Source organism: Hylobates moloch, unplaced genomic scaffold (assembly GCF_009828535.3).
Source record: "Hylobates moloch isolate HMO894 unplaced genomic scaffold, HMol_V3 SCAFFOLD_4, whole genome shotgun sequence".
Classification (NCBI taxonomy): Eukaryota; Metazoa; Chordata; class Mammalia; order Primates; family Hylobatidae; genus Hylobates; species Hylobates moloch.
Window position 1 is genome coordinate 146,786,523 of NW_026652279.1, and position 25,226 is coordinate 146,811,748.

Below are 25,226 nucleotides of genomic sequence, written 5' to 3' on the forward strand. Positions count from 1 at the left end.
AAAAAATTCGAAACTTAGGTCCAGAAAAGAAAAACTCATGCACGTGTCTTCAACTCAGCTAGCTTTTCAAACTGAATTTTCGCCAAAACAGGAGTATTGAGTGCTTGCTCAGCTCTATTTAAATTGGTACTTGGTCTCCCCTTTGCACTTTCATCTAGGTGTGTCTAACTTCCTTGGCACGGAATTCCAATGTAAGAAATGTTAAAAGATAAATTTTAGACAAATTACATTTAACAGATTTTATTTGAGCATTGAACAATTCATGAATCAGGCAACAGCCAGAACCAGAAGAGGTTCAGAGAACACTGCCCAGCAGCATGAGCAGCAAGCTTTTATAGGGTGGGTATGGAAGCAAAGTACAGAAACAACCTGACCGGCTACATCTATACATCTCCCTTACTTGGGCATGGTGTGATGAGGCATTTGTCTTATTTGGTCATGGTCTGATCAACTGACTGCCTGTGATTGGCTAAAATTCAGCAGTTTATTACAAAATATACTCTTAAATTAGGGTTTAGTTTGTTTACATACTAAAATAGTTTTCAGTTTCTTATTTAGCGATTCAAAGTACAGAGACAGCTTTAGGCTGGCGGCTTCCTTTTTATTTAATTTAACAGGAAAAATGGATGGTAGCATAAAAAACTTGCTCTCTTTTCCCTAACACTGATTTTCCATTACATTATTATCTAGTTCATTTTTTTATTTCCTCTTTTTTATGCAAGTGCAATAGTATAAAAATTGGACATGTGATAGAAGTTGTTAAAAATGTTTACTATTTGGCCAGGCACGGTGGCTCACGTCTGTAATCCCAGCACTTTGGGAGGCTGAGGCAGGTGGATCATGAGATCAGGAGATCGAGACCATCCTGGCTAACACGGTGAAACCCTGTCTTTACTAAAAATACAAAAAATTAGCCAGGCATTGTGGTGGGTGCCTACTAGTAGTCCCAGCTACTCAGGAGGCTGAGGCAGGAGAATAGTGTGAACCCAGGGGGCGGAGCTTGCAGTGAGTAGATATTGCACCACTGCATTCCAGCCTGGGCAACAGAGCGAGACTCCATCTCAAAAAAAAAGATGTTTATTATCCAAAAAAGATAAAACAATGAGAAAACAGACATGAAATCATGGCAAACAAAGCTATGATAGATGAATGAACTGTATGCCTTTCCTCTACAATTGGCCATTGAATGCTCAGTTTGTATGCTGAAGGAAATTCTGTCCTCGGCCTTTTTTGTTTTAATTTTTGTTACATGTATCTTTAAGTCTACTTATTAGAAAAATAAACCTCATATGGTTTGTATAACTGTGGCTTGTTTCCCCCCCCCTTTCCATGGTGTAGTCCCTAATGCTGTATTTGAGTCTCATCTCTCTTTCCTTCCCATCTCTCTGAAACTTCCATTCTACTATCTTAATAATAGCCTTGGCTCCATTCCCACTCTTCTTTCAGCTCTGGCTTGTGTCTTGCTTTCCTCCTGGCTCCAAGCCCTGTTCCCACCGTCTTAGCCCTTCCAACTTCAGCTCCTTCAGTAATTTTCACTGCACCCCACCTCTAGCTACAAATTTACATTCTGTTTTGGCAAACATCCACACTTTCCTGCCCAATCCCAACTGCCTAATATACAATGCCATTAAAATCTCAGAAATTAATCTTGAATTCTTTCAACTCTTCATAGATTAAATTTTTCCAAGTTATGTGTATTACTGGAACTATTCTTAATATTACTTTGACTTCCAAACATGTAGTTCTTTGGGCCACATGCCCCATAACCTCAAAAACTAAATTCTATATTTTCTGCCTTCTCTCTTATATTATTATTATTTTTCATTAAACAAAGCTCCATTTCTTTTGGCCTGGAGATGTTAAATTAATTCCAACATGATACTTTAAAACCTCTCAGCTGTAATGCCTTACCACAGTCACAGACAAACCTGAAATCTTCCCAGCACATATCTGGTCCAAATAGTAGCTTGTTCCTTTTTATTTTCAAGTTTCCAAGTCCAGTAACATATTTCTCTTTCCTACAAATTCCGTTCCTCTTCTCATAGGCATTGTCTGGAACTGGGTAACATCTTTCCTGTTATTCCCATGAATTATTTTTATTTGCACTGTTCAGCAAAAGAAGCCACACATATTCATCCTCTGGCTTCACAGAGTGGCTGTGATTTTTTTTCCTGCTCATTCACTTCTGTGCTGTCCCTAATCTCACATCCCTGACAGGGAGGGCTCAGTTCTACTCGCACAGAAATCCATACCAAACCTCTCATGCTTAAAGGTTACCAAAGTTCGAAAAATTTTTTCCATGAGCCCCCAAAGGAAAAATTAATTCTTTGTGTTAAGGAGTTTGTGATATGCACTGCTGTCCAAAGTATGAGGCCAATTCAGGCATCCATCTTGCCTGAATCCAAGAATCTTGCCTGGAGTAGAAGCTCTTTCTTACAAAACAAGTGGCAGATTCTGCTGAGTACAGCCTCTGGCTGCAGGGGCAGGTCTGGTCATACACAGGACAAGCCGCAGGAGCTAGAAAATTACCATGTGGGGACAGTGATGGGTTGGGCTTGGGAGACAAATACCTCAGATCTTTCAACTCTTAGGTGGGCAAGCACTAAGTTGGCTTCTAAATACATTTCTAAAGGTCCCCAGTGGGACTGGGCCCAGGTTTACCACAGCAGTAAATTTCTCATGGAGGCACACTGTATTGATTATCTCCCGTTATATCTCTCATTTATCCTTTTCTTCATGATTACCACATAAACCATCTGCACTCACATTCATGTCTCGAAGTGTGTTTCTGAACTCTAAGAGTAAGACTGCCATTTAATTTCCATCCTCTCTATTATTCTGTGGCATACTTTTACATGCTCATTCAAGTTACCATCGGAAGGCTGATAAAAAGTCTGAAAAAAATCCAGTGAGGTTAGAAACTCATAATTGTACTAGTTACTAAGTAAAGACTACTGTGTTTTTCCTCAGTGTGATGACACTACATTTGTTATCTTCATCATTCTAAATTGTTTACTCAGTGATAATTAACTTTATGACCACATTTCTACTCAGCAGTCTTTTTTGTAGGCATTTAGTTTGCCCATATTTCATTGAGGATTCAGTGCAGATATGAATGTTGTTAATATTGGTTTTCTCAATAAATAGGAGCTTTCAGTGCCTAATATGCCCTAGTCATCATTGTGAGGGCTTTATGAATATTTACACATTTCATCTTGAAAACAATCCTGTGAGATAGGTAGTATCATTATCCTGGTTTTTCAGAAGAGTTCTGAGGCAAAGATAATAAGTAGCACAGCCAAGGGATGACACTTAATGAGTGGCAGAGCCAGGAATAGACTCTCTCATTCCCCGTCACTGCAATCTCTCTTTAGTACCCATGTGCTTAACCTTTATGCTGTATCGGTTATACATTTTCCAATAAAATAAAACTTAAGTTATCCAGAATAAAAAGTCATCCAATTAAAGAGATTTATTTTAGCATAATGAACTACTAACGACAACAAAAAATTCTTAGCTGTCAGATTTTCCTCACCAGTATTGTTTACACTGAAATGCCTGCTATTTAGTCTTTAATTGGTATACATAAGCAATCCCATTTCTGTATGCATTTACTAATTTCTTTCTTATCACTAATGTTTTATGAGGTTACAAGGAAATATCATATTACACAATACCCAGCATTTATGTTGAAAAAATTTTCCATATTGAACACCTTTGCAACCTCCTTCCTTTAGACATCTGTGATGTTGATCTCATTCATTTCAACCCATTCTCCCTGTAGTAACTGCCCCCAGTGAATCTCCTTGTCAAAATACCCCTGTGGACTCCCGTTTCTTTTTTGGAACTTATGGAAAAATAATATTACAAAAATGAATTGTTACTTCAAAGAGGTTGATTAAATAATAAAAATGAAAACAAAAAGCACAAGAGTAACAATAACAAAACTCTTTAATATTCTACAATTATGATGAGAAAGCTAATATGTGTATATTCTACCATGTGCCACACAATGTGCTATGCATTTTATAGATGATATCTTACCCTGCTCTAACAGAATTCCTTTGAATTTGTCAGCATTGATTCCATCTGACAGAAAATAAAATGTAAATATCTGAGAACTCTGCCAGAGTATCTACCTCTTTCCATTTAACTACATTGGAACAATCTAACTCATGGATAACCCATATATAATGTGAATATAATTCTCAATTTACCAGCTAAACCTACTCAGTCACTTATGGTCAAGCAGTTTTATAAAAGCAAGTAGTTTAACCAGTTATTTTCACATTTTTTCTAGCTCTTTCCCAACACAATATCTTATCTCTGTTATTTACAAACAGAAAAGGAAAGTCTAATACGTATTATTCAACTATACGATTATTTGTAAATTAATTCTGATAAGTTAATAATAATAGTTCAAAGAAATGATGCAGCGAGTGGTCAACCAATGAATATCAGCTATAGGAAATGATCATCTAAGCTTGAAATAGCAAGTGATCAACTGATGTATATTAGCTATAGGAAATGAATTTTGCTTAGCTAATAAAGGAATGTAATTTTATTAAGAATGAATAAGAGGAGTGGATAATGTTCATAGTCTTGGTAAATTCATCCATGGCAATATGAAATATTTCTAAAAGGTAGTCATCATTTTACTCTTTTTGTATAATAAGTTTACAGAGTGAGCAGACTTGAAAAATAATATATCATGCCATGTATAGTTATTCCTGAATAGAATTAGAGTTCAACATATCTGTAAATTAGTCAGGAAGAAACATAATTATATGCAAAATGAGGAAAGATGCAGGATAGGGTGGAGAGTTATGTTGGAAGAAAAAAATTAAGCATCACAATTACATGATGATTCTATGCAGATTGGTACTAAAACCAAAACTGTGAAAATAAAATAGAAAAAGAGTATGAGCAGGCAGTCTAATGTGGTTCCTTGCAAAAAGAAAAGCATATGTCACAGTCAATTCAATTATTTTTTGTGGCCTACATTACATTTTGTGCTGAGTCATGTTTCACTGGGGTTTGAAGTCGAATGGCCTTTCACTCTCAAGTTCTCCACCGCATGGCTGCTTAGATGTAGATGTGACTGTAGGCAGACAGATGAGTTACAAAGTTAAAATGTGTTTATACACAAAGAATGTTGGCAGGTGGCTTTTTATTCTACTTAGATGACTCAAGAACTGTTGTGGATGTGTAAAAAAAAGTAAAGGTTTTACTCTATGCTATAGAATGCTTCTGTATGTATCAAAATGTAAAGTATGTATCACATTAAACTATATGCTAACATACAGTGAAAATATTAAAACAGTTACAATGTTAGAATATTTTAATTATTTTTATAACTATATCTTTATAGTAGTAATGCTAATAATGTTATCGAACTTTTATTATATTTGTCTTGTTAAAATACTATGTATTGTTATAAAAACATAAGTATTATAAATATATGTATATTTTTCAGAAATCATTTAAAAAACAGGTAACTTTTCATGCATTATTATTTCTAAACATTTTAATTATATGCCAAAAAATACATTTTTAACCAACCTTAGCTTCAATAACATATACACTAAAAAATTTATATATAAAACATTTTGCCATCTGACTTCAAATTAACAGGTCTGAACTGAGGGTAATATTAAAATTGACATTCCAGTTAATCCAGGAGACAGAAGAGGCCTTAGGTATTGCATCAGGAGTTAGGAGAGTCAGAGTTATAACAAAGAAGATCGTGTGGCTCCTTTGAAGAAAAAGTGAGAATAAGCAGCAAGATTAAAGCCATAAAAAAAAACTAGAATAATGAATGACTCAATTTTGATGACCTGAAAGGGCTATGGATAACAAGAGTTCCAGAACTTCTTTTTCGATGAAGTCCTATGCCTGCTCATTGAAAAACAATGAATCAGTCTAGACTTGCAAGATGAAAGAATTCCCTCAAAGCTGGACATTTTTATATTATTTATGTAGCATATTTCAATATTGACGGTATAGCCTCATATACAGTTGATTGTAAAACCATTCTTTCTGTTAGAGTAGGTAGGCAGACATGAGCAGGGCAGGAGAAGCCCTCCCACACAGCAGGAATGCCAGAGAGCATCAGGTGATGGTCAGGCAGCTGTTAAACTGCCTCGCTAACATAATAATTGATTCCAGCTGGTACCGGTGACAGGCAGGCTCCCAACAGATAGAAAACACCTGAAGCTGGTGATCAGCAGCTTTAGAAAACACCTGAAGCTGGTGATCAGCAGCTTCCAGATAAGATCTCAGCACGCTAAGAGGCAAGATGGTGGAATTTAACTAGTGTATGACGTTTCTTTAGGAACACTCAACTGGTAAGATTTTACTTACATTTCCAGATACAATTCACTGTTTTCTCCACTGTGTTCAGTAGAATTTATTAATTATTCTCTTAGAAGTATTTTGATTTTGAATTTCAGCAAATTTTATGCATTTGAGGGTTGAAATTTAATCCTCATTGTATTTTTTGTTTAATCTCAATTTCCCTTTCCATCTTTTATTTCCAAAAGTAACCACTCTGGTCTGCCCCAGGGTTATTTTTGTTGTTTCCATGTGTTCTTGTGTGTAAATGCTGAACTTTTTACATTTATTGAAAATATTTTTTCCCTGTTGTGCTTCCATCTGTATAATTTCTACTAATTTATCTTCCATTACAGCTTTCAACTCTATGCATCTAAATTTCTGTTAAGCTTATCTTTTCAGTTTTTAAAATTAGTTGCTGCATTAAGTTCTAGTACGTTTATTTCCAATTTACCCTTATTCCTAGAGTATAGCAATTCAGTGGATCCAACTCAGATCCTAGGTATTTTCCAGTGCTTCTCATCCTTGAATTGCAATTATTCTTCTCTTTTCACTTTGATCCTAACAAACTTTCTATTTCTCTTCTCAGCCTCTTAGACAACACTATCTACAAAACCTTTTACCTCTAACCTAGTGTTGATTTGAAATCACTCTATGCCTCAAGGCAAGAAGGAATATACAATTTGGGTTGACCTTTGTATGTCCCTTTTCCTCAGAATTTTAGCATATGAAATTCTAAATGCCTTTCTGACCATGTATTCCAATACTTGAATCCTCTGAGCCCATGAGACTGTTGAAAGCTCACCTTACCTAGTACTTTTTACACACCTCTCTAATCACATTAAGTTATTGCACAGTGTGGCTTACTAGTAGACAGATGACTTCAGGAAGAAAGCAAAATACAAGATAAAGCTCACCTCAAAGTCTTCTTTCTATATCCATTCACTGAGCCCCCCAAATCCTCACCGCCTTTGTAGTCAAACAGCTTTTCTTGTTGTTTTTAGACAAATATGTTGGTCTTTTGTAATCAAATAATATATTCCAGAAGAGAAAGTCCTTCATCTCACATAATTTGTCTTCGACCTTTTTAGATGCTGTTCCTACTGTCGGGAACACGTTTCGCAAATTATTCAAGTTGAGAGTTGCTAGATATCAAAGTTGATTAAAGTGTTGTTACTTTGTAATTTATATGAACCACTTTATATAGATATATATTTCACTGCTTTATATATAACTCACTGCTTTATATATAACTCATATATTTCTGTGTAACTCATTTTCTTTATGTTCAGGATGTTATATATGTGTGTATATTTATATATGTATATATGCATTATATGTGTGTATATATATGTAATTCTACATTTATGAAAATATTTACTGTCACATATATCATATAACAATATATATTATACATATATAGTTTTACTTCGTTTCAATTATATCATGTTGCCTAAAATAAGGTATGCTTTAAAATGATGTCTTCATGTGATTTCAGATAGATTAAAAAGATTATAAAAAAATAGAAATGGATATAGAAATCAGTCACAACTTTAGAAAAATAAGTGTAACTTTCTGACAAAATTAAATTGATATCTGCTGGAGCCCATTTACCATCAGGGAACATTTTAGGCCTGATATATTGGGATATTAATAGTCAAAGACACAATCTGTTGTTCATTAAACATTCCACCTGAACAGATACTTAAGATCACCTGTAGAAAGTAAGCACAATTACTCTAAAATCTTCAAGACACATAAGGAGAAGTGACAGCAGGAGCTAATCAGCTTGTAAAAAATTATTCTAATGAGCTTCTGACATGTTGTTTTTTCTTTTAACTTGAAAAGAGTCTATATTGTATTCAAATATAATCCATATAACAAATTTTATGCTCTTTGTTTTATGCTCATATGTTCTAGTTCTGGGGATGTAACAGTAAGCAAACTGTAACGGACAAAATTAATGATTATAGCATCATGGAAGTTAACATGGGTTCAGAAAAAAGCAAGGAAGGGGGCTAGGAGAGTGTTGGGAAACGAAATTTCTAAACAATATGGTAGGGACTCACTGAAAAAAGCAACAGTTGCATAAAGACATGAAGGCAAGGGAGTGAGCCAAATAAATATATGGGGGCGGAGCTTTATAAGTAGAAGAATCCTAGGAGAAGGCCTGAAGATGAAATTTGCTCTGATAAGTGCAAGAAAGGTGCACAGTAAATAATAGGAAAAGTAATTGGAGAAGTATTTAAAGAAATAACTGAGACAAGAAGAGTTTGACAATGGGGTGAAAGGAGCTTCTGGAGGGCCAGGTAGCCCACTGTAAGATCTTTTACTTTGAGTGAGATAAGAAGTTGACCACTGACGGATTTGAGCAGAGATGTGGCATGATCTTAATGACATATTAGAAGGTTAATTCTGTGTGAAGAGTGAAATCTTTAAAAAAAAAAAAAAAAAAAGGCAAAATTAGGGATACTAGTCACAGGTGACTCAGGTGAAACATTTTGCCTTGAATTCTGGTCGCGGTCCTGGTGATGATCTTGGCAGACGTCAAAACCTTAATATATTTTAAATAAAAAGGAGGATTTTCTGATGGAGTACTACATGTGGGTTGTCAGAGAAAGAAAATAGTTAAGGCTTATTCCAATTTTTTTTTAAATCTAAACCATTGGAATAACAGCTTTTGAATAAAACCTTTAAGGAAACCAACGTGGGTCAGAAGTCAGAAGTTTGTGTTTGGACGTCTTAACGTTGAGTTTTCTGTTAAACACACAGGTGGAATGTTTTACTAACAAGGTGGTTATAAAAATCTGAATTTCAAGGGTGAAATAGTCTTAAACTGTGAATTTAAGATCAATTCACAAAGCAATCGTATTTAATGACATGAACCTGGAGGAAGTAAACTAAGGGAGTGAATGTAGAAAGAGAAACTGAATTTAGCAGAGCTGAGGAGAAACAAAAATAGGCAGGAGGAATAAGTGAGGTAAGTGGAGAATAAGAATTAAGTAAAGAAAGAATTTAAAGGAAAAAGGAGTAGTGAACCATACCAAATGCTGGCACCCAGGCTGTAAGGTGAGGACTGAGAAATTATTGGTTTAATATGAAGTTAGTATGGTTAAAAATTGAGTCCATTGATGTGTCTTATAAAGGAGGATTGTGTTAGAGGTGAGGCCAAAAGATAACATGGGCCAAGGTCAAGAGAGAATTAGAAAAAATAGAGTAGAAACAGGAATATGAACTGAATGAACATAAATGAATCAGCATCTGAAGTGGAACGTGGGATCCAGCCTTATTGCACATAGGTATCCCTCTTAGTACAGGTTTATTTCTCATTTTTCTAAAACCCAAAGAATAGTACCTGGTTGTGGCCTTCCTCATAGTCACATAGAGATCTACTTACTTTCACTGAGTGGCTGTGTCCTCATTTGGAAACTCTGATCCCAGATGACAGATGGGGAAAGATAGTATGCAGGAGGCATCCTGCTTCTTAATTTTTTTTTTTTTTTTTTTTTTTCCGCGAGACCATGTCTCACTTTGTTGCACAGGCTGGAGTGCAATGGCATAATCATGGCTTACTGCAGCCTCGGCCTCAACCTCCCAGGCTCAGTTGATCCTCCTGCCTCAGCCTCCCAAGTAGCTTGGATTATGGGCATGTGCCACCATGCCCAGCTAATTTATATTTTATTTTTTGTAGAGATGGGGTGTCATTGCACTCCAGCCTGTGCAACAAAGTGAGACACGGTCTCTCGAAAAAAAAAAAAAAATTAAGCAGGATGCCTCCTGCATACTATCTTTCCCCATCTGTCATCTGGGATCAGAGTTTCCAAATGAGGACACAGCCACTCCGTGAAAGTAAGTAGATCTCTACGTGACTATGAGGAAGACCCCATCTCTACAAAAAATAAAATATAAATTAGCTATTTTGCTTGGGCTGGTCTCAAACTCCTGGAATCAAGCAATCTTCCTACCTCAGCCTCCTGAAGTACTGGGATTACAGGTGTAAGCCACTGCACCTGGCCTTTAAACTTTTATGAAAAAAATGGACACATTTCTGTTCACTTTGGTGACAACTAAGCATGTGGTCCCTTATACAACTACAGACACTGGGAAATGCAGTCTGTGTCCCTGGGAAGAAGATGGAGTGGATTAAGAGATTTGGTGTAGTTCATAATGGTCTTCTCCATAGCAAGAGATGTAATTTGTTTTGTTTTTTATTTTGTAACATTTAATTTATCATTAATATTTAAAAATTTTAGAACAATTTGATTTACATAAAAATTGTAGACAGTAGAACAGTTCCAATATACTCCACATCCAGTTTCGCATGTTAATATCTTACATCACTATGGTATGTTTGTCACCATTAATGAACAGATATTAATAAATTATTAACTAAAATCTATACTTTATTCAGATTTTGTTAGATTTTGACCTAAGGACATTTTCTGTTGCAGCAGATTATATTATGTTTAGTTTTTACATCTCCTTGGGGTCTTCTTGGCTGAGCTTTTCAAAGTGCCTCGTTTTTGGTGACCTGGGTAGTTTCAAATCATGATTAAGTGTTTTGTAGAATGTACCTCAACTGGTATTTGTCTGCTGTCTTTCCTCATGATCAGCTTTAAGTTATGAGTTTTGAGGGGAAGACCACAGATACAAAGCAATATTGTCATCCTATCAGATCAAGAATGCATACTATCCATCTCACCTATCAATGTTGATGTGAATGCTGATCACCTGATCGCGAACCTTTATCACCTGGCTGATGGTTTTGTGTTTAACGGGAACACTAGCATATGTGTAATCCATTTGAGAAAATAGAAGAAAGTGGGAAACGGAAGATAAAAATGAATAAGGAAAAATGATATTGATCCAGTCCACACGTGGACATTTTGGCATTTCGAAGAAACCAGGACAGGGCTTTCTTAGTAACTGAAGAAAAGTCACAATGTGGTGACAGCTTGCTTCCTTTTCTCAGAGAAATGAGAAGCAAAGTCAGCCTGGAGTTGTGAGAAGATATGCTTGCTGTTTGTGGAGAAGTGAGAAAGCGTGTGCAATTTGAAGACAATCTGTTTATTTTAAAAAGGTCCCCAGTTTGCCATGATTTGACTTAAAGATTTTTTTAACTTTACAATGATGTAAAAGCAATGTACATTCAGTAGAAACCATACTTTGAGAACCTATATAACCATTCTATTTTTAACTTTCAGTGTAGTGTTCAATTACATGAGATACTCAATACTTTGATATAAAATAGGCCTTGTTTTAGGTGATTTTGCCCAACTGTAGTAACACAGGTGTTCTGAGTTGAGCTGAGCTATAATGTACAATAGACTAGGTATATTAATGATATTTTGATTTAAGATATTTTCAATTTAGGATAGTTTTATTGAGATATAACTCCATTATTAACCCAAGGAGTATATTTACTTGTCACACATACATATTTATACCTACATGAAAGTGTATATGCAAAACTAAATGCTAAAGCGAATCACACATATGTGTATTCCAAATATTATCAATTAACTCTGTATTGGTGCCTATGTTCATGAAGAGTGTATTTGTGTGTGCATGCATTTTACACAGATTCCACTTGATCATTCGTAAGATCTTTGTTCACATGACTGAAAATCAGTTGTTTCATGCTGCCAATTCGTAACTATTGGAGAAAAACCCAAATATATTAAAATAAAGAAAATTTCTACATTAACACACAGATGTTTATTTTCAAGAACCATAGAGGGCTGGGTGCAGCAGCTCATGTCTGTAATCCTACCATGTGGGGAGGCCAAGGCAGGAGGATTTCTTGAGGCCAGGGATTCGAGACCAGCCTGAGCTGCATAGCACGACTTCCTCTCTACAAAAAATGTTTTTAAAAATTAGCTGGGTGTGGTGGTGTGTACCTGCCTGCAGTTCCAATTTCTCAGGAGGCTGAGGCAGGATAGTTTGAGCCCAGGAGTTCAAAGCTGCAGTGAGCTATGATTGCACCACTGTACTCTATCCTGGGTGACAGTGAGACACTGTCCCCCAAAAAGAACCATAAAGAAAATATTGCATTTGTTGCTGTGTCACATTTATATATTTGCATGAATGGCATATAAGATGACATGGGTTATATGACATGGCATATGTCATCTTATATGCCACTTGTGAAAATATATATTTGCACATTTGTATTATGTCAAAGAATTACTACATGGTTATTCTTTTAAGTGAGGTATCAAATGATCTAGAACTTTATATCTAGTAGTAATACATGGATTTAATATAAACTTTCACATTTGTAAGAAATATTTTTAGATCATTTTGATATTAAAATGAAAACATGGTTGCCATAACTTCTGGAAATTATTTGCCTTTTCATATGGAACATGTGAATGAGATTTTCATTGCCATACTTCTGGAATCCTCATTTCTCTTCTGTAAGGAAAACTGTAGATAGTGTGAGTTATTTGAAACTGGAGGAGAATCAAACAACAACCATGATTGAACTTGAATTTATACAACCAAAATAGATTTAAAGGACATGAAAGCTTTTGTTTTTGGCCATCTGACTATATATGGCATTAATATAGTTTTTATATTGAATCACTGGCAAGCATGTGAGTTAATTCAGAGGTTTTACATAAGTTTTTGTTGTGTTAGCAATGTACTTCTTTTAGGGAAGTGAAAATTTCTTAAAAGGTCTAACTTACACAAATGTATTAGAAACACTACAGTATTCTAATTATATATAATAATAAACATTTTTCATGGTTAATATACTTATTGAAAAAGAATAATGTTTACTTAAAATCATTTACACTTTCACTTTAAAATTATTTTTTCAAAAAGTATTTTTAAAGTTGTGCTTAATCATTGAGAAAATGCAAATTAAAACCACAATGAAATACCACCTCCTACCTGTTAGAATGGCTGTTATCAAAAAGATGAAAGGTAACCAGTGTTGATAAGGTTATGGAGAAAAGAGAACCTTCATTCGTTGTTGACGGGAATTTAGATTAGCACAGCCATTTTGGAAAAGAGTGTGGAGTTTCCTCAAAACTAAGTATGTAATTATTATATGATTCAGCAATCTTACTTCTGGATATGTAGCCAAAGGAAATTGAAATCAGTACATTAAAGTCTTATGTTCACTTCAGCATTATTCACAGTAAACAAAATATGGAACCAACCTAAGTGTCTCTCAATGAAAAAATTGATAAAGAATATTAGCTATACTCAATGGAATACTACACAGCCTTTAAAAGAAGGAAATTCTGTCATACAAGACAGCATGGAACTGGGGGATGTTATGACAAGTGAAATATGCCAAGCACAGAAAAACAAATACCACACTATTTCACTTATATGTGGAATATAAAATAGTCAACCTCATAGAAGCAGAGAATGGAATGGTGGTTACCAGAGGCTGGTGGAGAAGGGAGAGAGGAATAGAGCCAGGGGAAATGTTGATCAAATAATATAGTTTCGGTTAGAGTGGAGGAACAATTTTTAGTGATCCATTGACTGTATAGTCATCACATTTAATAATAATGTGTATTTCAAAATTGCTAAAAGAATAGATTGTTTTCATTCTTACCATGAGAAGGTGATAAGTTGAGGTGGTAGACATGTTGATAGCTTGATTGAGTCTTTCTACAATGTACACACAAATTAAAACATCAAAATGTACCCCATAAATGTTATTTATTTATAATTATTTGTCAGTAAAGACAATTACATAAAAATGTAACAAACACAATCTTTATGAGACAGTGGTGTAAATTAGTATCTTCCAATTAAGAAGAAAATCCCAATTATAAGGATAGTAAGAACATGTTTTAGAATATTTAAAATATTCCCCTATATTTGTCATTCAGTGAGATACAATTGTGCATTTGAAATTCCAATTTTATTACATAATTAAAGTCAACCATATTCATACAGTTTTTTTGGTAATATAATTCGGCTATCACATCTTGCAAATAAGAGATTTTAAAGCAACCAAATAAGTTTTAAAACTGACCAAATGAGTCACAAAGAAATATCTATTATGCATACTCTAGAGATAATAGTATAAATATGGAAATATATGTGTTTTTATTCAAAATATAGAGAAAGTATTTCTTAAACATGATTAAATATTCTAAGTACTAATCAAACTAAGGTAAATAAGATAAAAAATGTTCAAAGATTGAAAAGGGAAGACATAAATATGTATGTATGTACCTAAAAATATTGGAAAAGCTGTTAAAAACCAATATGCAAACTATTAGAAATAAAATATTTTACCAAGTTGGCCAGAATAACAATCACCACAAAAATGTTTTCACAAGAAAATAATGTATTTGAGAATAATTATCAGAAATTGTATTAATGTTCTTAAAGAATAAAAGTATTTTGATAGGCATTATTCAGACCGTATCTTATTTTTCTGTCTAGCACATAAACTGATTTCCTGTTAGTATATATTGTGTAAAATTAGACATGTTATCCTGGCCGTATCAGGCATATTCCCAATATTCCAAACCCAACTTCTTGTATTTACAAGAAGAAAACTGAAACTACTCCTACAAATTTTATAGAATTAATCAGGGAAGAGACAGGGAGAGAAAAAATAAATCACAGCTACAGTACATTCAGTATTAATGATTAAATCAGCTTACTCTCTCACCTGCTTTCTCCCAGTTGTTTGGTATCTATTGTCTTAGAATCATGTAGACCCTGTTAGAAGATCATAGTTCCCTTTAATTCTTTGACAGATAGTGTAAACATTAGGTTGGTGCAAAATTTTGGTTTTTCCAATCACCTTTAGCAAAAACCACAACTACTTTTGCACCAACCTGATAAAACATTGTTTTCCCTTTGAGCTATTTCTTTAGGTCTTGCATACTGATAAAATTACCGACTCAGGGGGTCTGTGGAACCCCACTGAGGTCAGCTGGCCTGACAGACCCCACTGACATCAGCAGATCTGAACACTCCACGAGAGGCTGACTCGCCAAAAAATACAGTTTCCACACTCCTGATGATTTTATCCCCTTGACCCTGACCAATCGACTGTCTCAATCTTCCAGCTTTTTGCCCTCTCTAATCCCTTTAAAGACTGCAGCGAGAGTCTCTTTTCATCTCCTCACTCGCAGTGTTGTGATCATTAAACTCTTTCTCAGCTACAAACCCTGCTGTCTCAGTATAATCGGTCTGTTGCCGCACAGCAGGAAGATGAACCTGTTTTTCCTATAACAAAACTACTCGTATTTGTCTTCCACAATGAAAAAGTAAAACAGTTTGAGTGACCCCAAAAGTCACATGGCATGCATCATGGTGGGACCAACTCTATTGATTTGCTTCATCAAACTATGCCCCATAAATCTCTGTAAAATAAGAACAATAAAATATTTCTATTTTTATTTCATAGCAATTCCATGGTGATTTTTTTGTAGTCTGTCTTTTGTGTCTCCCAGAATGTCCTCGCTTCCTCCTGATTTTCAAATTCAAGCTCCTTTTTCTGTTAAGTTCCTGATTTTAAAAGGGAACTTTATTATTCCTGAAACAGTATTACATCAAGCCATACGTACCCTACCTCTATTTGAAATAATGTGTACTTACAGTCTAATAGGATTGATCACTGAGATACTGTCACACATAGATTAAGCTGATGTGACACTGGCCAGTTTCTTCCTACCCTGGGAGTGTCCCAAAACATGAAGCTGCCTTTTGTAAGCTGCCACACTTTGTCGTTCATTTTACTCTTCTGCTTATAGGAATGAGATGAAGTGAAAGACAGCAGAGTAAAAACTGGAATGCCTTGTGATGGACAAGGTACCAGGCACTGTGGTGTAACTGCTGCGTAACAAGCCATATTTTATACAATGGTGACAACAATCATGCAATGTAAACATTCTTGTATTGATTTAATTCCAATGAAAGATTATCTTCACACATGAGCATTTTTTTTTTCCTCCGGTGAGATAGGTATCCAGATGCAGAAGTCTTACTTCCTGCTTTTCTATGACATCATCCTTCAGAAGGCGGGGCATATGCAAGAATATGATAAAGGTAAGTATTGCTCTTCAAAAATCATCTTTCCTAAAGTATGTTTTTCGTAATTTTATGCACATATATTTTAAAAAATATATATATAGACATTTTAGTCAAGAACACAGTAGATAAATATTTGAGGAAATGTAACTACCCAACAGGTTCACCTTGAGCGTTGCCTAGACAGAGCTGACTTATCAAGACAGGGGAATTGCAATAGAGAAAGAGGTTAATTCACACCAAGCAGAGACTGGAGACTGTATGGGAGACTGTTATTACTCAAGACTTGTTATTACTCAATCAGTCTCCCTGAAAACTCAAGGATTAGGGTTTTTAAGCATTATTTGATGGGTAGGGGGGCCAGTGAGTCAGGAGTGCTTGTTGGTTGGCTTGGAAATGAAATCGTAGTGAGTCGAAACTGTCCTCTTGCATTGAGTCAGCTCCTGGGTGGGGGCCACAAGGCAAGCTAGTTTACTGATCTGGGTGGTGCCAGCTAACCCATCAAGTGCAGGGCCTGCAACAAATCTCAAGTGCTGACCTTAGGTTTTACCATATTGACCTTATCCTCAGGAATAATTTGGGGAGGGTCAGAATCATGTAGCCTCCAGCTGTGTGACTCCTAAACCATAATTTCTAATATTGTGTCTAATTTCTTAGCCCTACAAAGACAGTTTAGTCCTCAGGCAAGAAGAAGGTTTTTTTGTTTGTTTGTTCATTTGTTTTTGTTTTTTGAGAAACGGCTGTCATTGTCTTTGTTTCAAAGTTAAACTATAAGTTTCACCCAAAGTTACTTAGTTTGGCCTTTGAATGGGCAAGGACAGCTTGGAAGCTAAAAGCAAGATGGAGTTGGTTAGGGCAGATCTCTTTCACTGTCATAATTTTCTCAGTTACAATTCTGCAAAGATTCTGGTTTCAGAAATAGAGAAATATATAGACGGATCAGTCAAGAACATAGTGGATAAATATTTGAGGAGATATTATAGTCTAAGAGAAATGTATAGAGATGAGCAAATGAAAGCAAACTATTTTCATGTCGTTTTCTCCCACAAAGCATTTGTGAAGGCTCCAAACCCCACAGGGCAGCATGCCCGGCTACAGATAGTCATCCACCTGAATTTTTTTCTTTTTTGAGGCAGTCTGTCTGTGTCGCCCAGGCTGGAGTGCAGTGGCGTGATCTTGGCTCACTGCAAGCTCCACCTCTCGGGTTCACGCCATTCTCCTTCCTCAGCCTCTCGAGTAGCTGGGACTACAGGTGCCCACCACCACACCCAGCTAATTTTTTTGTATTTTTTAGTAGACTAGAGACCAGGTTTTAGCGTGTTAGCCAGGATGGTCTCAATCTCCTGACCTCATGATCCGCCTGCCTCGGCCTCCCAAAGTGCTGGGATTACAGGTGTGAGCCATGGCGTCTGGCCGTGATCCACCTGAATGTTGAAACCTGGCTATTCCAGTGAAGGGGAGGGAGAAGAATGTCTTTTACTCTGAATGTATACTTTGTTAACTTGTGCTTAAGATAGAAAATTGACCTAAAGATCTGCAAAACCCAAACTTATCCCAAACATGAAGATATACTCTATTTAAAATATTAATGAAGTTTATTTTTATTTCTTACAAACACAAATCTGTAACTATATATTGACTCATCTCTTCTTGTTTTTATTTCCTCCTGTAATTACTAAATTGATTAGCATTATTCTTCATCTTGTCCAAGTAAATTTCCCAATTCCATGATAATGTAGACACACCCCAAAACCAAAACGCATTCAAATATAAAGAACAATAACAACAAAAAAAGCTCATGGGAATGTTGAAGGAATGATTTTTTTTTTTTTTTTTTTTTTGGCGAATGGGAGTAACTGTCAACAGTCCTCACAAAACAATTCTGAAAGTATGTCTCACTGGCAGAAGCCACAGAAGATGAGTTCCCCCTGTTATTTTCCAGAAGAAAATGATAGAAGGTTACATTTTCCAAGATTATCGGTCCCTACAGTTTTTGGCATTATTACATGGGATAAATTTGATGGTAGATATTTCATCATAATTTGACTGAGACAATATAATCCCCAATCCAGTTCTAATAAATTTTGTGATACATTTCAAAAAAAAAATCATTCTGGACCTCAGATCCCTAAAATTTAAAAAGAATGTGTATAATTGGCTATTTCTACTAATGTTTAATTCTGTGAATTTGTTATTCACATGTTTTAGATTAAATATTTTTACTCCTTATTGAAAACCAATATTTATATATTTTTTCTTTTATTCATGGCTATTTGATAAAAAGAATCATCTTAAAATACTGATTTTTTTTCCCTTAGTAACTTGATTTCTAAAACTGTGGAAGAATTAAGGTAAAACAATTTTTTTCAGAGCCAATTTCTTCCAATATAATTTCATATTTATATTATAAACTTTGAATAATCTTCCAGGTTTTAAAACATTTGTCATAATTGAGGAATAAGAAGATAATGTCTTTCAGTATTCTCTCAAATAATGACATTTCTCAAACTTTTTCAAAAAAACATCTTAATTTTGAAAAATGCTTTTATAGGTGTCATAGATTTGTGGTTTAGTTATGTAGTTTCAAATTATAGAAAAAAATTACCAAAGTATGAGATAATTAATCTGTATCAATCCAAGGAAAGAGGTGTTCTCTAATAAAATCTTACTTTTTTTTTTTTTTTTGAGACAGATCTCCTGTCCCCAGGCTGGATAATGGTCTACTCGGCTCACTCAGGCCCCCCCGGGTTCAATCCCGAAAAATCTTATATCATTCTTCATAGCTGATTTATACTATTAAACAGATATACTATCTAGATATTTTATGGTGTAATACAAATTATATTTATGACCAAGAAAGTTGATCAAAACAATTTCACATGATGTGAAAGCTCTCTTTTAATCATCAGTACTTTGAAGCATCCTACAGCCAACTTGTTTAGGGACACCTATGGATATAGTTGTGTGGAAGGAGAGAATTTTCCTGTTCATTGTTTATGGTTCTCAACAAAGACCTACGTTTATCAGAATTTTCCATCCTTTACATGTAAAAAGTAGACCTTAAAATGGTAACTTACTGTTTTATTTTTTTTAAAGAACAAATTTGCTAAAAAATGACATGCCTAGGAGAACTACAAAGTGTGAGAGCCTCATGTTGGCATCTGGCTGAAGCAAACATAGGAAGAACGCCAGCAGTATTCATAAGCAGAGAATGAGACAGTCTCACTTGAACACAAAATATATCATGTTGGCCATTTATTTGATGTCTATAAAAATATAAACAATTCTTTTTACCAAGAGATCAATTGCAGTGAACATCTCACTATTCTGTTTGGTTAAAATGTACAATGTAGATTAATGACATGTATCTCTAATGTTGCAAATTTATATATTAACCAGGCATGGTGGCAGGTGCCTGTATAATCCCAGCTACTTGGGAGGCTGAATTAGGAGAATCACTTAAACCTGGGAGGCAGAGATTGCAGTGAGCCAAGTTTGCGCCATTGCACTCCAGCCTGCGCAACAAGAGCAAAACTCCATCTCAAAAATAAATATAAAATTTAAAGCAAATTTATTTTATTTTTATTTATTTAATTCTTAAACCTTAGGGAATTAAAATTACATGGATTATTTTAAATTCCTTGTTATATCTTTCAATCATGGTTCCTAACAAAAGAAGTTTATAACATCTGCAATACAATTAGATATGAATTCATATAAATCAATGTCAAGTTTAAATAAAACAATTACCTAAGTCCAGTCACAATGACTTCAACAGAAAAATAGACTTGCTCCCCTCTCCCACAAAAAACTTAAATTTGCTACAAAAATATTTACATTTGAGTTTATGTCTCCTCTTCAACTGTTACTGTTTGGACCTCTAACCAATATCTATTTACCAAATCTGCTTGAGGTACGTCTTCACCAATTCTCAATTATTCACTATACTTTTTTCATGACATTGATAGGAATCAGTAGTGAAAATTAGGTACTGTTGAGGTGTAGCAGATATCTTATGTGTGAAAAATTGAACTAATTTTTTAAAATATTTTTTATAAGTGGAATTTGATATAGTAATTAACAGAAATTCCATCTGGCCTCTTAAGTTTTATCAGAATTGTCTATTTGGTTCATTTAGTAGCATTGAAATAAAGTTGGATATCAGGACTGAGGTACCAAAAGTTGGGACATTGTTTGGCATGCAATTTTTGTCCTCTTCATTTCAACTTAACTTGTGTGATTTTGAATAATTGTATTTCATTATAAAAAATAAAAATCCCAAGGGAATATATTTCTGTGAACTCCTTCCTTACTAAATTTGAACATGAATTTTTAAAGTCAATCCAATACATATCCCCAATTGAAAACAGTGCCTTAATCTCAGTAAAAGGAAGATGAAACTACCTACTTCCACTATATATTCTATTCTGAGTTCGTATTTATATTAGTAGCATCATACTACCCATTTAGTTGTCAAAGAGCTCTTGAAGTCCCAAGAGCTGCTTTTTCTCTTATTAGCAACAAGTTGGTCATCTATGCCAATTGCTCAGAATTGTCTTTCACTTACGTCTGGTTAGGCTCCATTTCTACCGCTACTGTCTTCACTTTGGATATCATCATGTCTTACAACATTTGTCATAAAAACTTTCAAATATTAATTGACTACCAGTCTGGGTACTCTGAAAAGGCTTTAATTACAGCTTGTCTCATATATTACATTTAATTTTATACTGTTTATGCTTGAGGAATGAACATTAAAATTATATTAATTCTAATATAATGCCCCACTTTAAGGGCAAGGAGATTTTCTGATTTACCTGATATACTTCTCAGCAACTAACAAAGCTGTGCCTCATCTAAGCCCTCACTGATTGAAGGATCTGTTGGATGTTCTTATCTAAATTTATCTGCCTAAGCAACTCTTTTGACAAACCTGGTCATTTCTTAAATTCTCATTGTGCTATCAAGACTCAAGTCCTTCAAGTTGCAATATCTTTTATCGAGTCATGCCTACATAAAAATAGTTTAGTAAACTCTAGTAAAAATGTGTTTGTCTATTCTATCTTAATTTTTTTTTTCTTTTTTTTTTTTTTTTTGAGACGGAGTCTCGCTCTGTCGCCCGGGCTGGAGTGCAGTGGCGCAATCTCGGCTCACTGCAAGCTCCGCCTCCCAGGTTCACGCCATTCTCCTGCCTCAGCCTCTCCGAGTAGCTGGGACTACAGGCGCCCGCCACCACGCCCGGCTAATTTTTTGTATTTTTAGTAGAGACAGGGTTTCACCGTGGTCTCGACCTCGTGATCCGCCCGCCTCGGCCTCCGAAAGTGCTGGGATTACAAGCGTGAGCCACCGCACCCAGCCTCTATCTTAATTTGTAATTTTATTTCAAAATATAGACTTAATTCACTATGTCAAATTCTGCTAAATTTATGATTATTTCTATACATTATTTCTTTACATAGTGGAATGTATGTTTACTTATAAAATTTTGCTACATAATGAGTATTGGTTTTATTTTCCAAAAGCAATCTAAGACAAAATTAGGAGGTCAGATAGTGTATTAATTTATTCATTGACTAAATTCTTATTGAGCAACTAATAAATGCCAGACACTCTTCTAGCATTGGAAACAAACTCTCTGCTTTTTGAGCTTATCTTGTAGATGGTATAATAGAGAATAAACAGGTGTGTAATATAATATCTGATGGGTGATTACTGCTATAAGTAATCACGAAAGATGAATGGGATGAGGCTGCACAAGGAGTGCAAGGGTGTGTTGTAGTCAGGAAGGTCTCCTCAGAAAACACATTTTGAGCAAATACCTCAGAGAAGTGAATTAGTTATGCAGGAGGTGAAGAAATGATCTCACTTTGTCTTCCTTTTATTGGTAGTAAGGGAATAAATGATTCTAATGGTTATATTATGAAGCCTGTGTTATATCCTGAAAAAGACTGTTAGACAGTATTATAGAATGTTATATTATTTTAGTTGTTTATACTTGTTTTCCTTGTTTATGTTAATTTCTTACACTCTTATAAAGCATATAAATATTTAAGACATTAATGGAGACATTAAATTTGTCTTCTTTCATTTGTGCTATCACACCACTCTGCATTTTCTAACATTACAGTCTGTACTGTTGCTATGGCTGTCTGCATGTTGCCTCCAAACCCTGAGCTTTCTAAGCACTGAGTACAGTGTGCAGTAGAAAGTAAGACATATATTTGCTGAATTGGATGCTCCCCTTTGACATTTTGTGAGATGAAATTATTTTTTTCATGATATAAGAATTATGAGAAGAATGCAAGTTTTCCTGTTTGAATAGATCCAAAGGAGTCCCTTGAAAAAAAATGTTTTTGTGTGTGCGTGTTTGTTTCACTCTGGAGCTATTGTTCTGGACAAAGGGCAGTAGTTTCTCATTTAGTTGAGAGTCCCGCGTGGACTTCTAATGCCAACATTGTCATTTGCCCATCTGGTTTCCAAAGCATGTGTATACCCTTATCAAAAACACAAAATAACACTCCAGGCATTACCTGGAATTGCCAGATATCCTATTCCTGACCAAATCTGAATGAGAATGAACACGATTACCTACGAGACTCACAATATTTAAAATATTTTAAAGAACGAGAATATAAAGTATGTACACCAATTATTTCCAATATGCTCTCGAACAAAGCAGCTAAAATCCGTGACAGAGGCCAGGCGCGGTGGCTCACGCCTGTAATCCCAGCACTTTGGGCGGCCAAGGCGGGCAGATTACGAGGTCAAGAGATGGAGACCATCTTGGCTAACACGGTGAAACCCCATCTCTACTAAAAATACAAAAAATTAGCCGGGTGTGGTGGCAGGCACCTGTAGTCCCAGCTACTTGGGAGGCTGAGGCAGGAGAATGGCATGAACCCGGGAGGCGGAGCTTGCAGTGAGCTGAGATAGTGCCACTGCAGTCTGGCCTGGGCAACAGAGCGAGACTCCATCTCAAAAAAAAAAACAAACAAAAACAAAAACAAAAAAAATCTGTGACATATATCTCATTTGTACATATGTGTTTAATTACAATATATGCATGGAACATTTGGCTGCATTCATTTAATTCATCACAATTTCACCTGGATTGAGATGTGTTTAATTCTCTTAGTTAAGGGATATTATAATAGATGGGAATTCAATGTGTATCACTTCAATTATTGTAAAGCTGTTTTAGAAGATATTCATTATTTCATTCAATGATTACTATATAAAATGTCGGTGACATTTTTATTTTACAGTATTTTGAAGTTCTTAAAAAAGCATTGTATTTCTTAACACTAGACTTCTTCCTGTTTTATGATCAAATGAAACCTATAAATGATAGGATTCCTTTTTATTTTTTCTTTCTTCTAAGAAGATCAAAGACAAGTGTGAAAATCAGAAATGGCAACTTTTCTTTTTTTCTGATTTGCCACTTCTATTTATATTAATTGAATCTACTTTTACTTTAAGCTGTCTCAAAAGTTTTGCACAAAGAGTAAGACTATAATCCTACTACTTTGGGAGGCTGAAATGGGTAGATTGCTTGAACCCAGGAGTTCGAGACCAGCCTGGGCAACATGGCAAAGCTCCGTCTCTACAAAAAATACAAAAATTAGCTAGGCACCATGGCATATGCCTATCTTCCCAGTTACTTGAGAGGTTGAGATGGGAGGATCTCCTGAGGGTGGGAGGCTGAGGCTGCAGTGAGCTGAGGTCGTGCTGTTGCACTCCAGCCTGAGCGACACAGTGAGACCCTGTCTCAATAACAAAAAAAATAATAATATAGATGATTGGTGGCTGGCAAGATAGCCGAATAGGAACAGTTCCAGTCTGCAGCTCCCAGTGAGATCAATATAGAAGGTGGGGGATTTCTGCATTTCCAACTGAGCCTCCACTGGTGATACTCAGGCAAACGGGGTCTGGAGCTGGATCTACCACTGAAAATGGGGATATCAGTGTTGTGATATTAATTTCTAAGAGGATAAAGTAGTTTGCATAAAACCCTGAATGAGGTATCTGAAGTTTCAATGGGAAATTATTTTTTTCTTTAAGCATAAATATCTCAGAAATTCAGAATTATAGGTGTCTTTTATTGTTATCCATGTCTTTTTTGTACACTGATTACCATATGTTATCTGGCTTCTTTTCAGATGTCTTACACATATTACCTATAAGGCACATACGACTGAGTCTATTCCACCTATGAACATAGTAAAACCAAAGTCACAAACTGTCAGAACTTAATCTGATACTCAAGTTTGGCAGTAATCTATGCTTTTTGCTTTAACCCATTCTAGCTAAACCATCTCAGTTAGAAAGATATTATCTTACTTAGCCTTAGTTCCCTGAAACAGAACATGAGACAAAGACTTTCATATAAGTAAATAATATTGGACAAAATTTGGGGGAGAAAGGGTCTAGGGAAGAAAACAGGGAAGAAGAAAGTCAATACAAGGATGCACCATTTTAGTTGACTCCTAAAATGAATGACTAATGCTGGATCCTTGGCGAATTTCTGGGGAATTGTATAAAATGTGTCTTAGAATAGGCTGTCTAGAATGGAGGGGAAACACATTTATCATTGGCTCCTTTCCACCTTCTCAAGGATAACCCTACAGAATTAATTGCTGGGTCATTTCTAGGTTGCATCAGATCAAGTGTAGAAAAGTTCTCAAGAACATGTCAAGATCACAAAAGTCTCAAGGCAGTGTTGGCCTTAACAGAGGTGCTATTTGCTTTTGCCTGCAAAGGCTGTGTGAAACTCATGGTTTTATCAGTGGCTGAAGCAAAATGTGAGGACAGAGGATTTTGAAGTGGTGCATAAAAATGACACTAGTACCTATTTCATTCTTAAAATGTGTCTA

General features: G+C 35.3%; 1 protein-coding gene across 1 annotated transcript in view; it reads right to left on the reverse strand.

Annotated features, from left to right (window-relative positions):
• Positions 1-20,973, reverse strand: part of LOC116467503 (cilia- and flagella-associated protein 36-like) — a 58,204-nt gene extending 37,231 nt beyond the window's left edge. Inside the window, 1 exon segment of the mRNA XM_058438170.1 lies at positions 20,921-20,973. Within this exon segment, the coding sequence (XP_058294153.1) occupies positions 20,921-20,973 (53 nt within the window).
• Between the last annotated feature and the right edge of the window lie 4,253 nt (positions 20,974-25,226).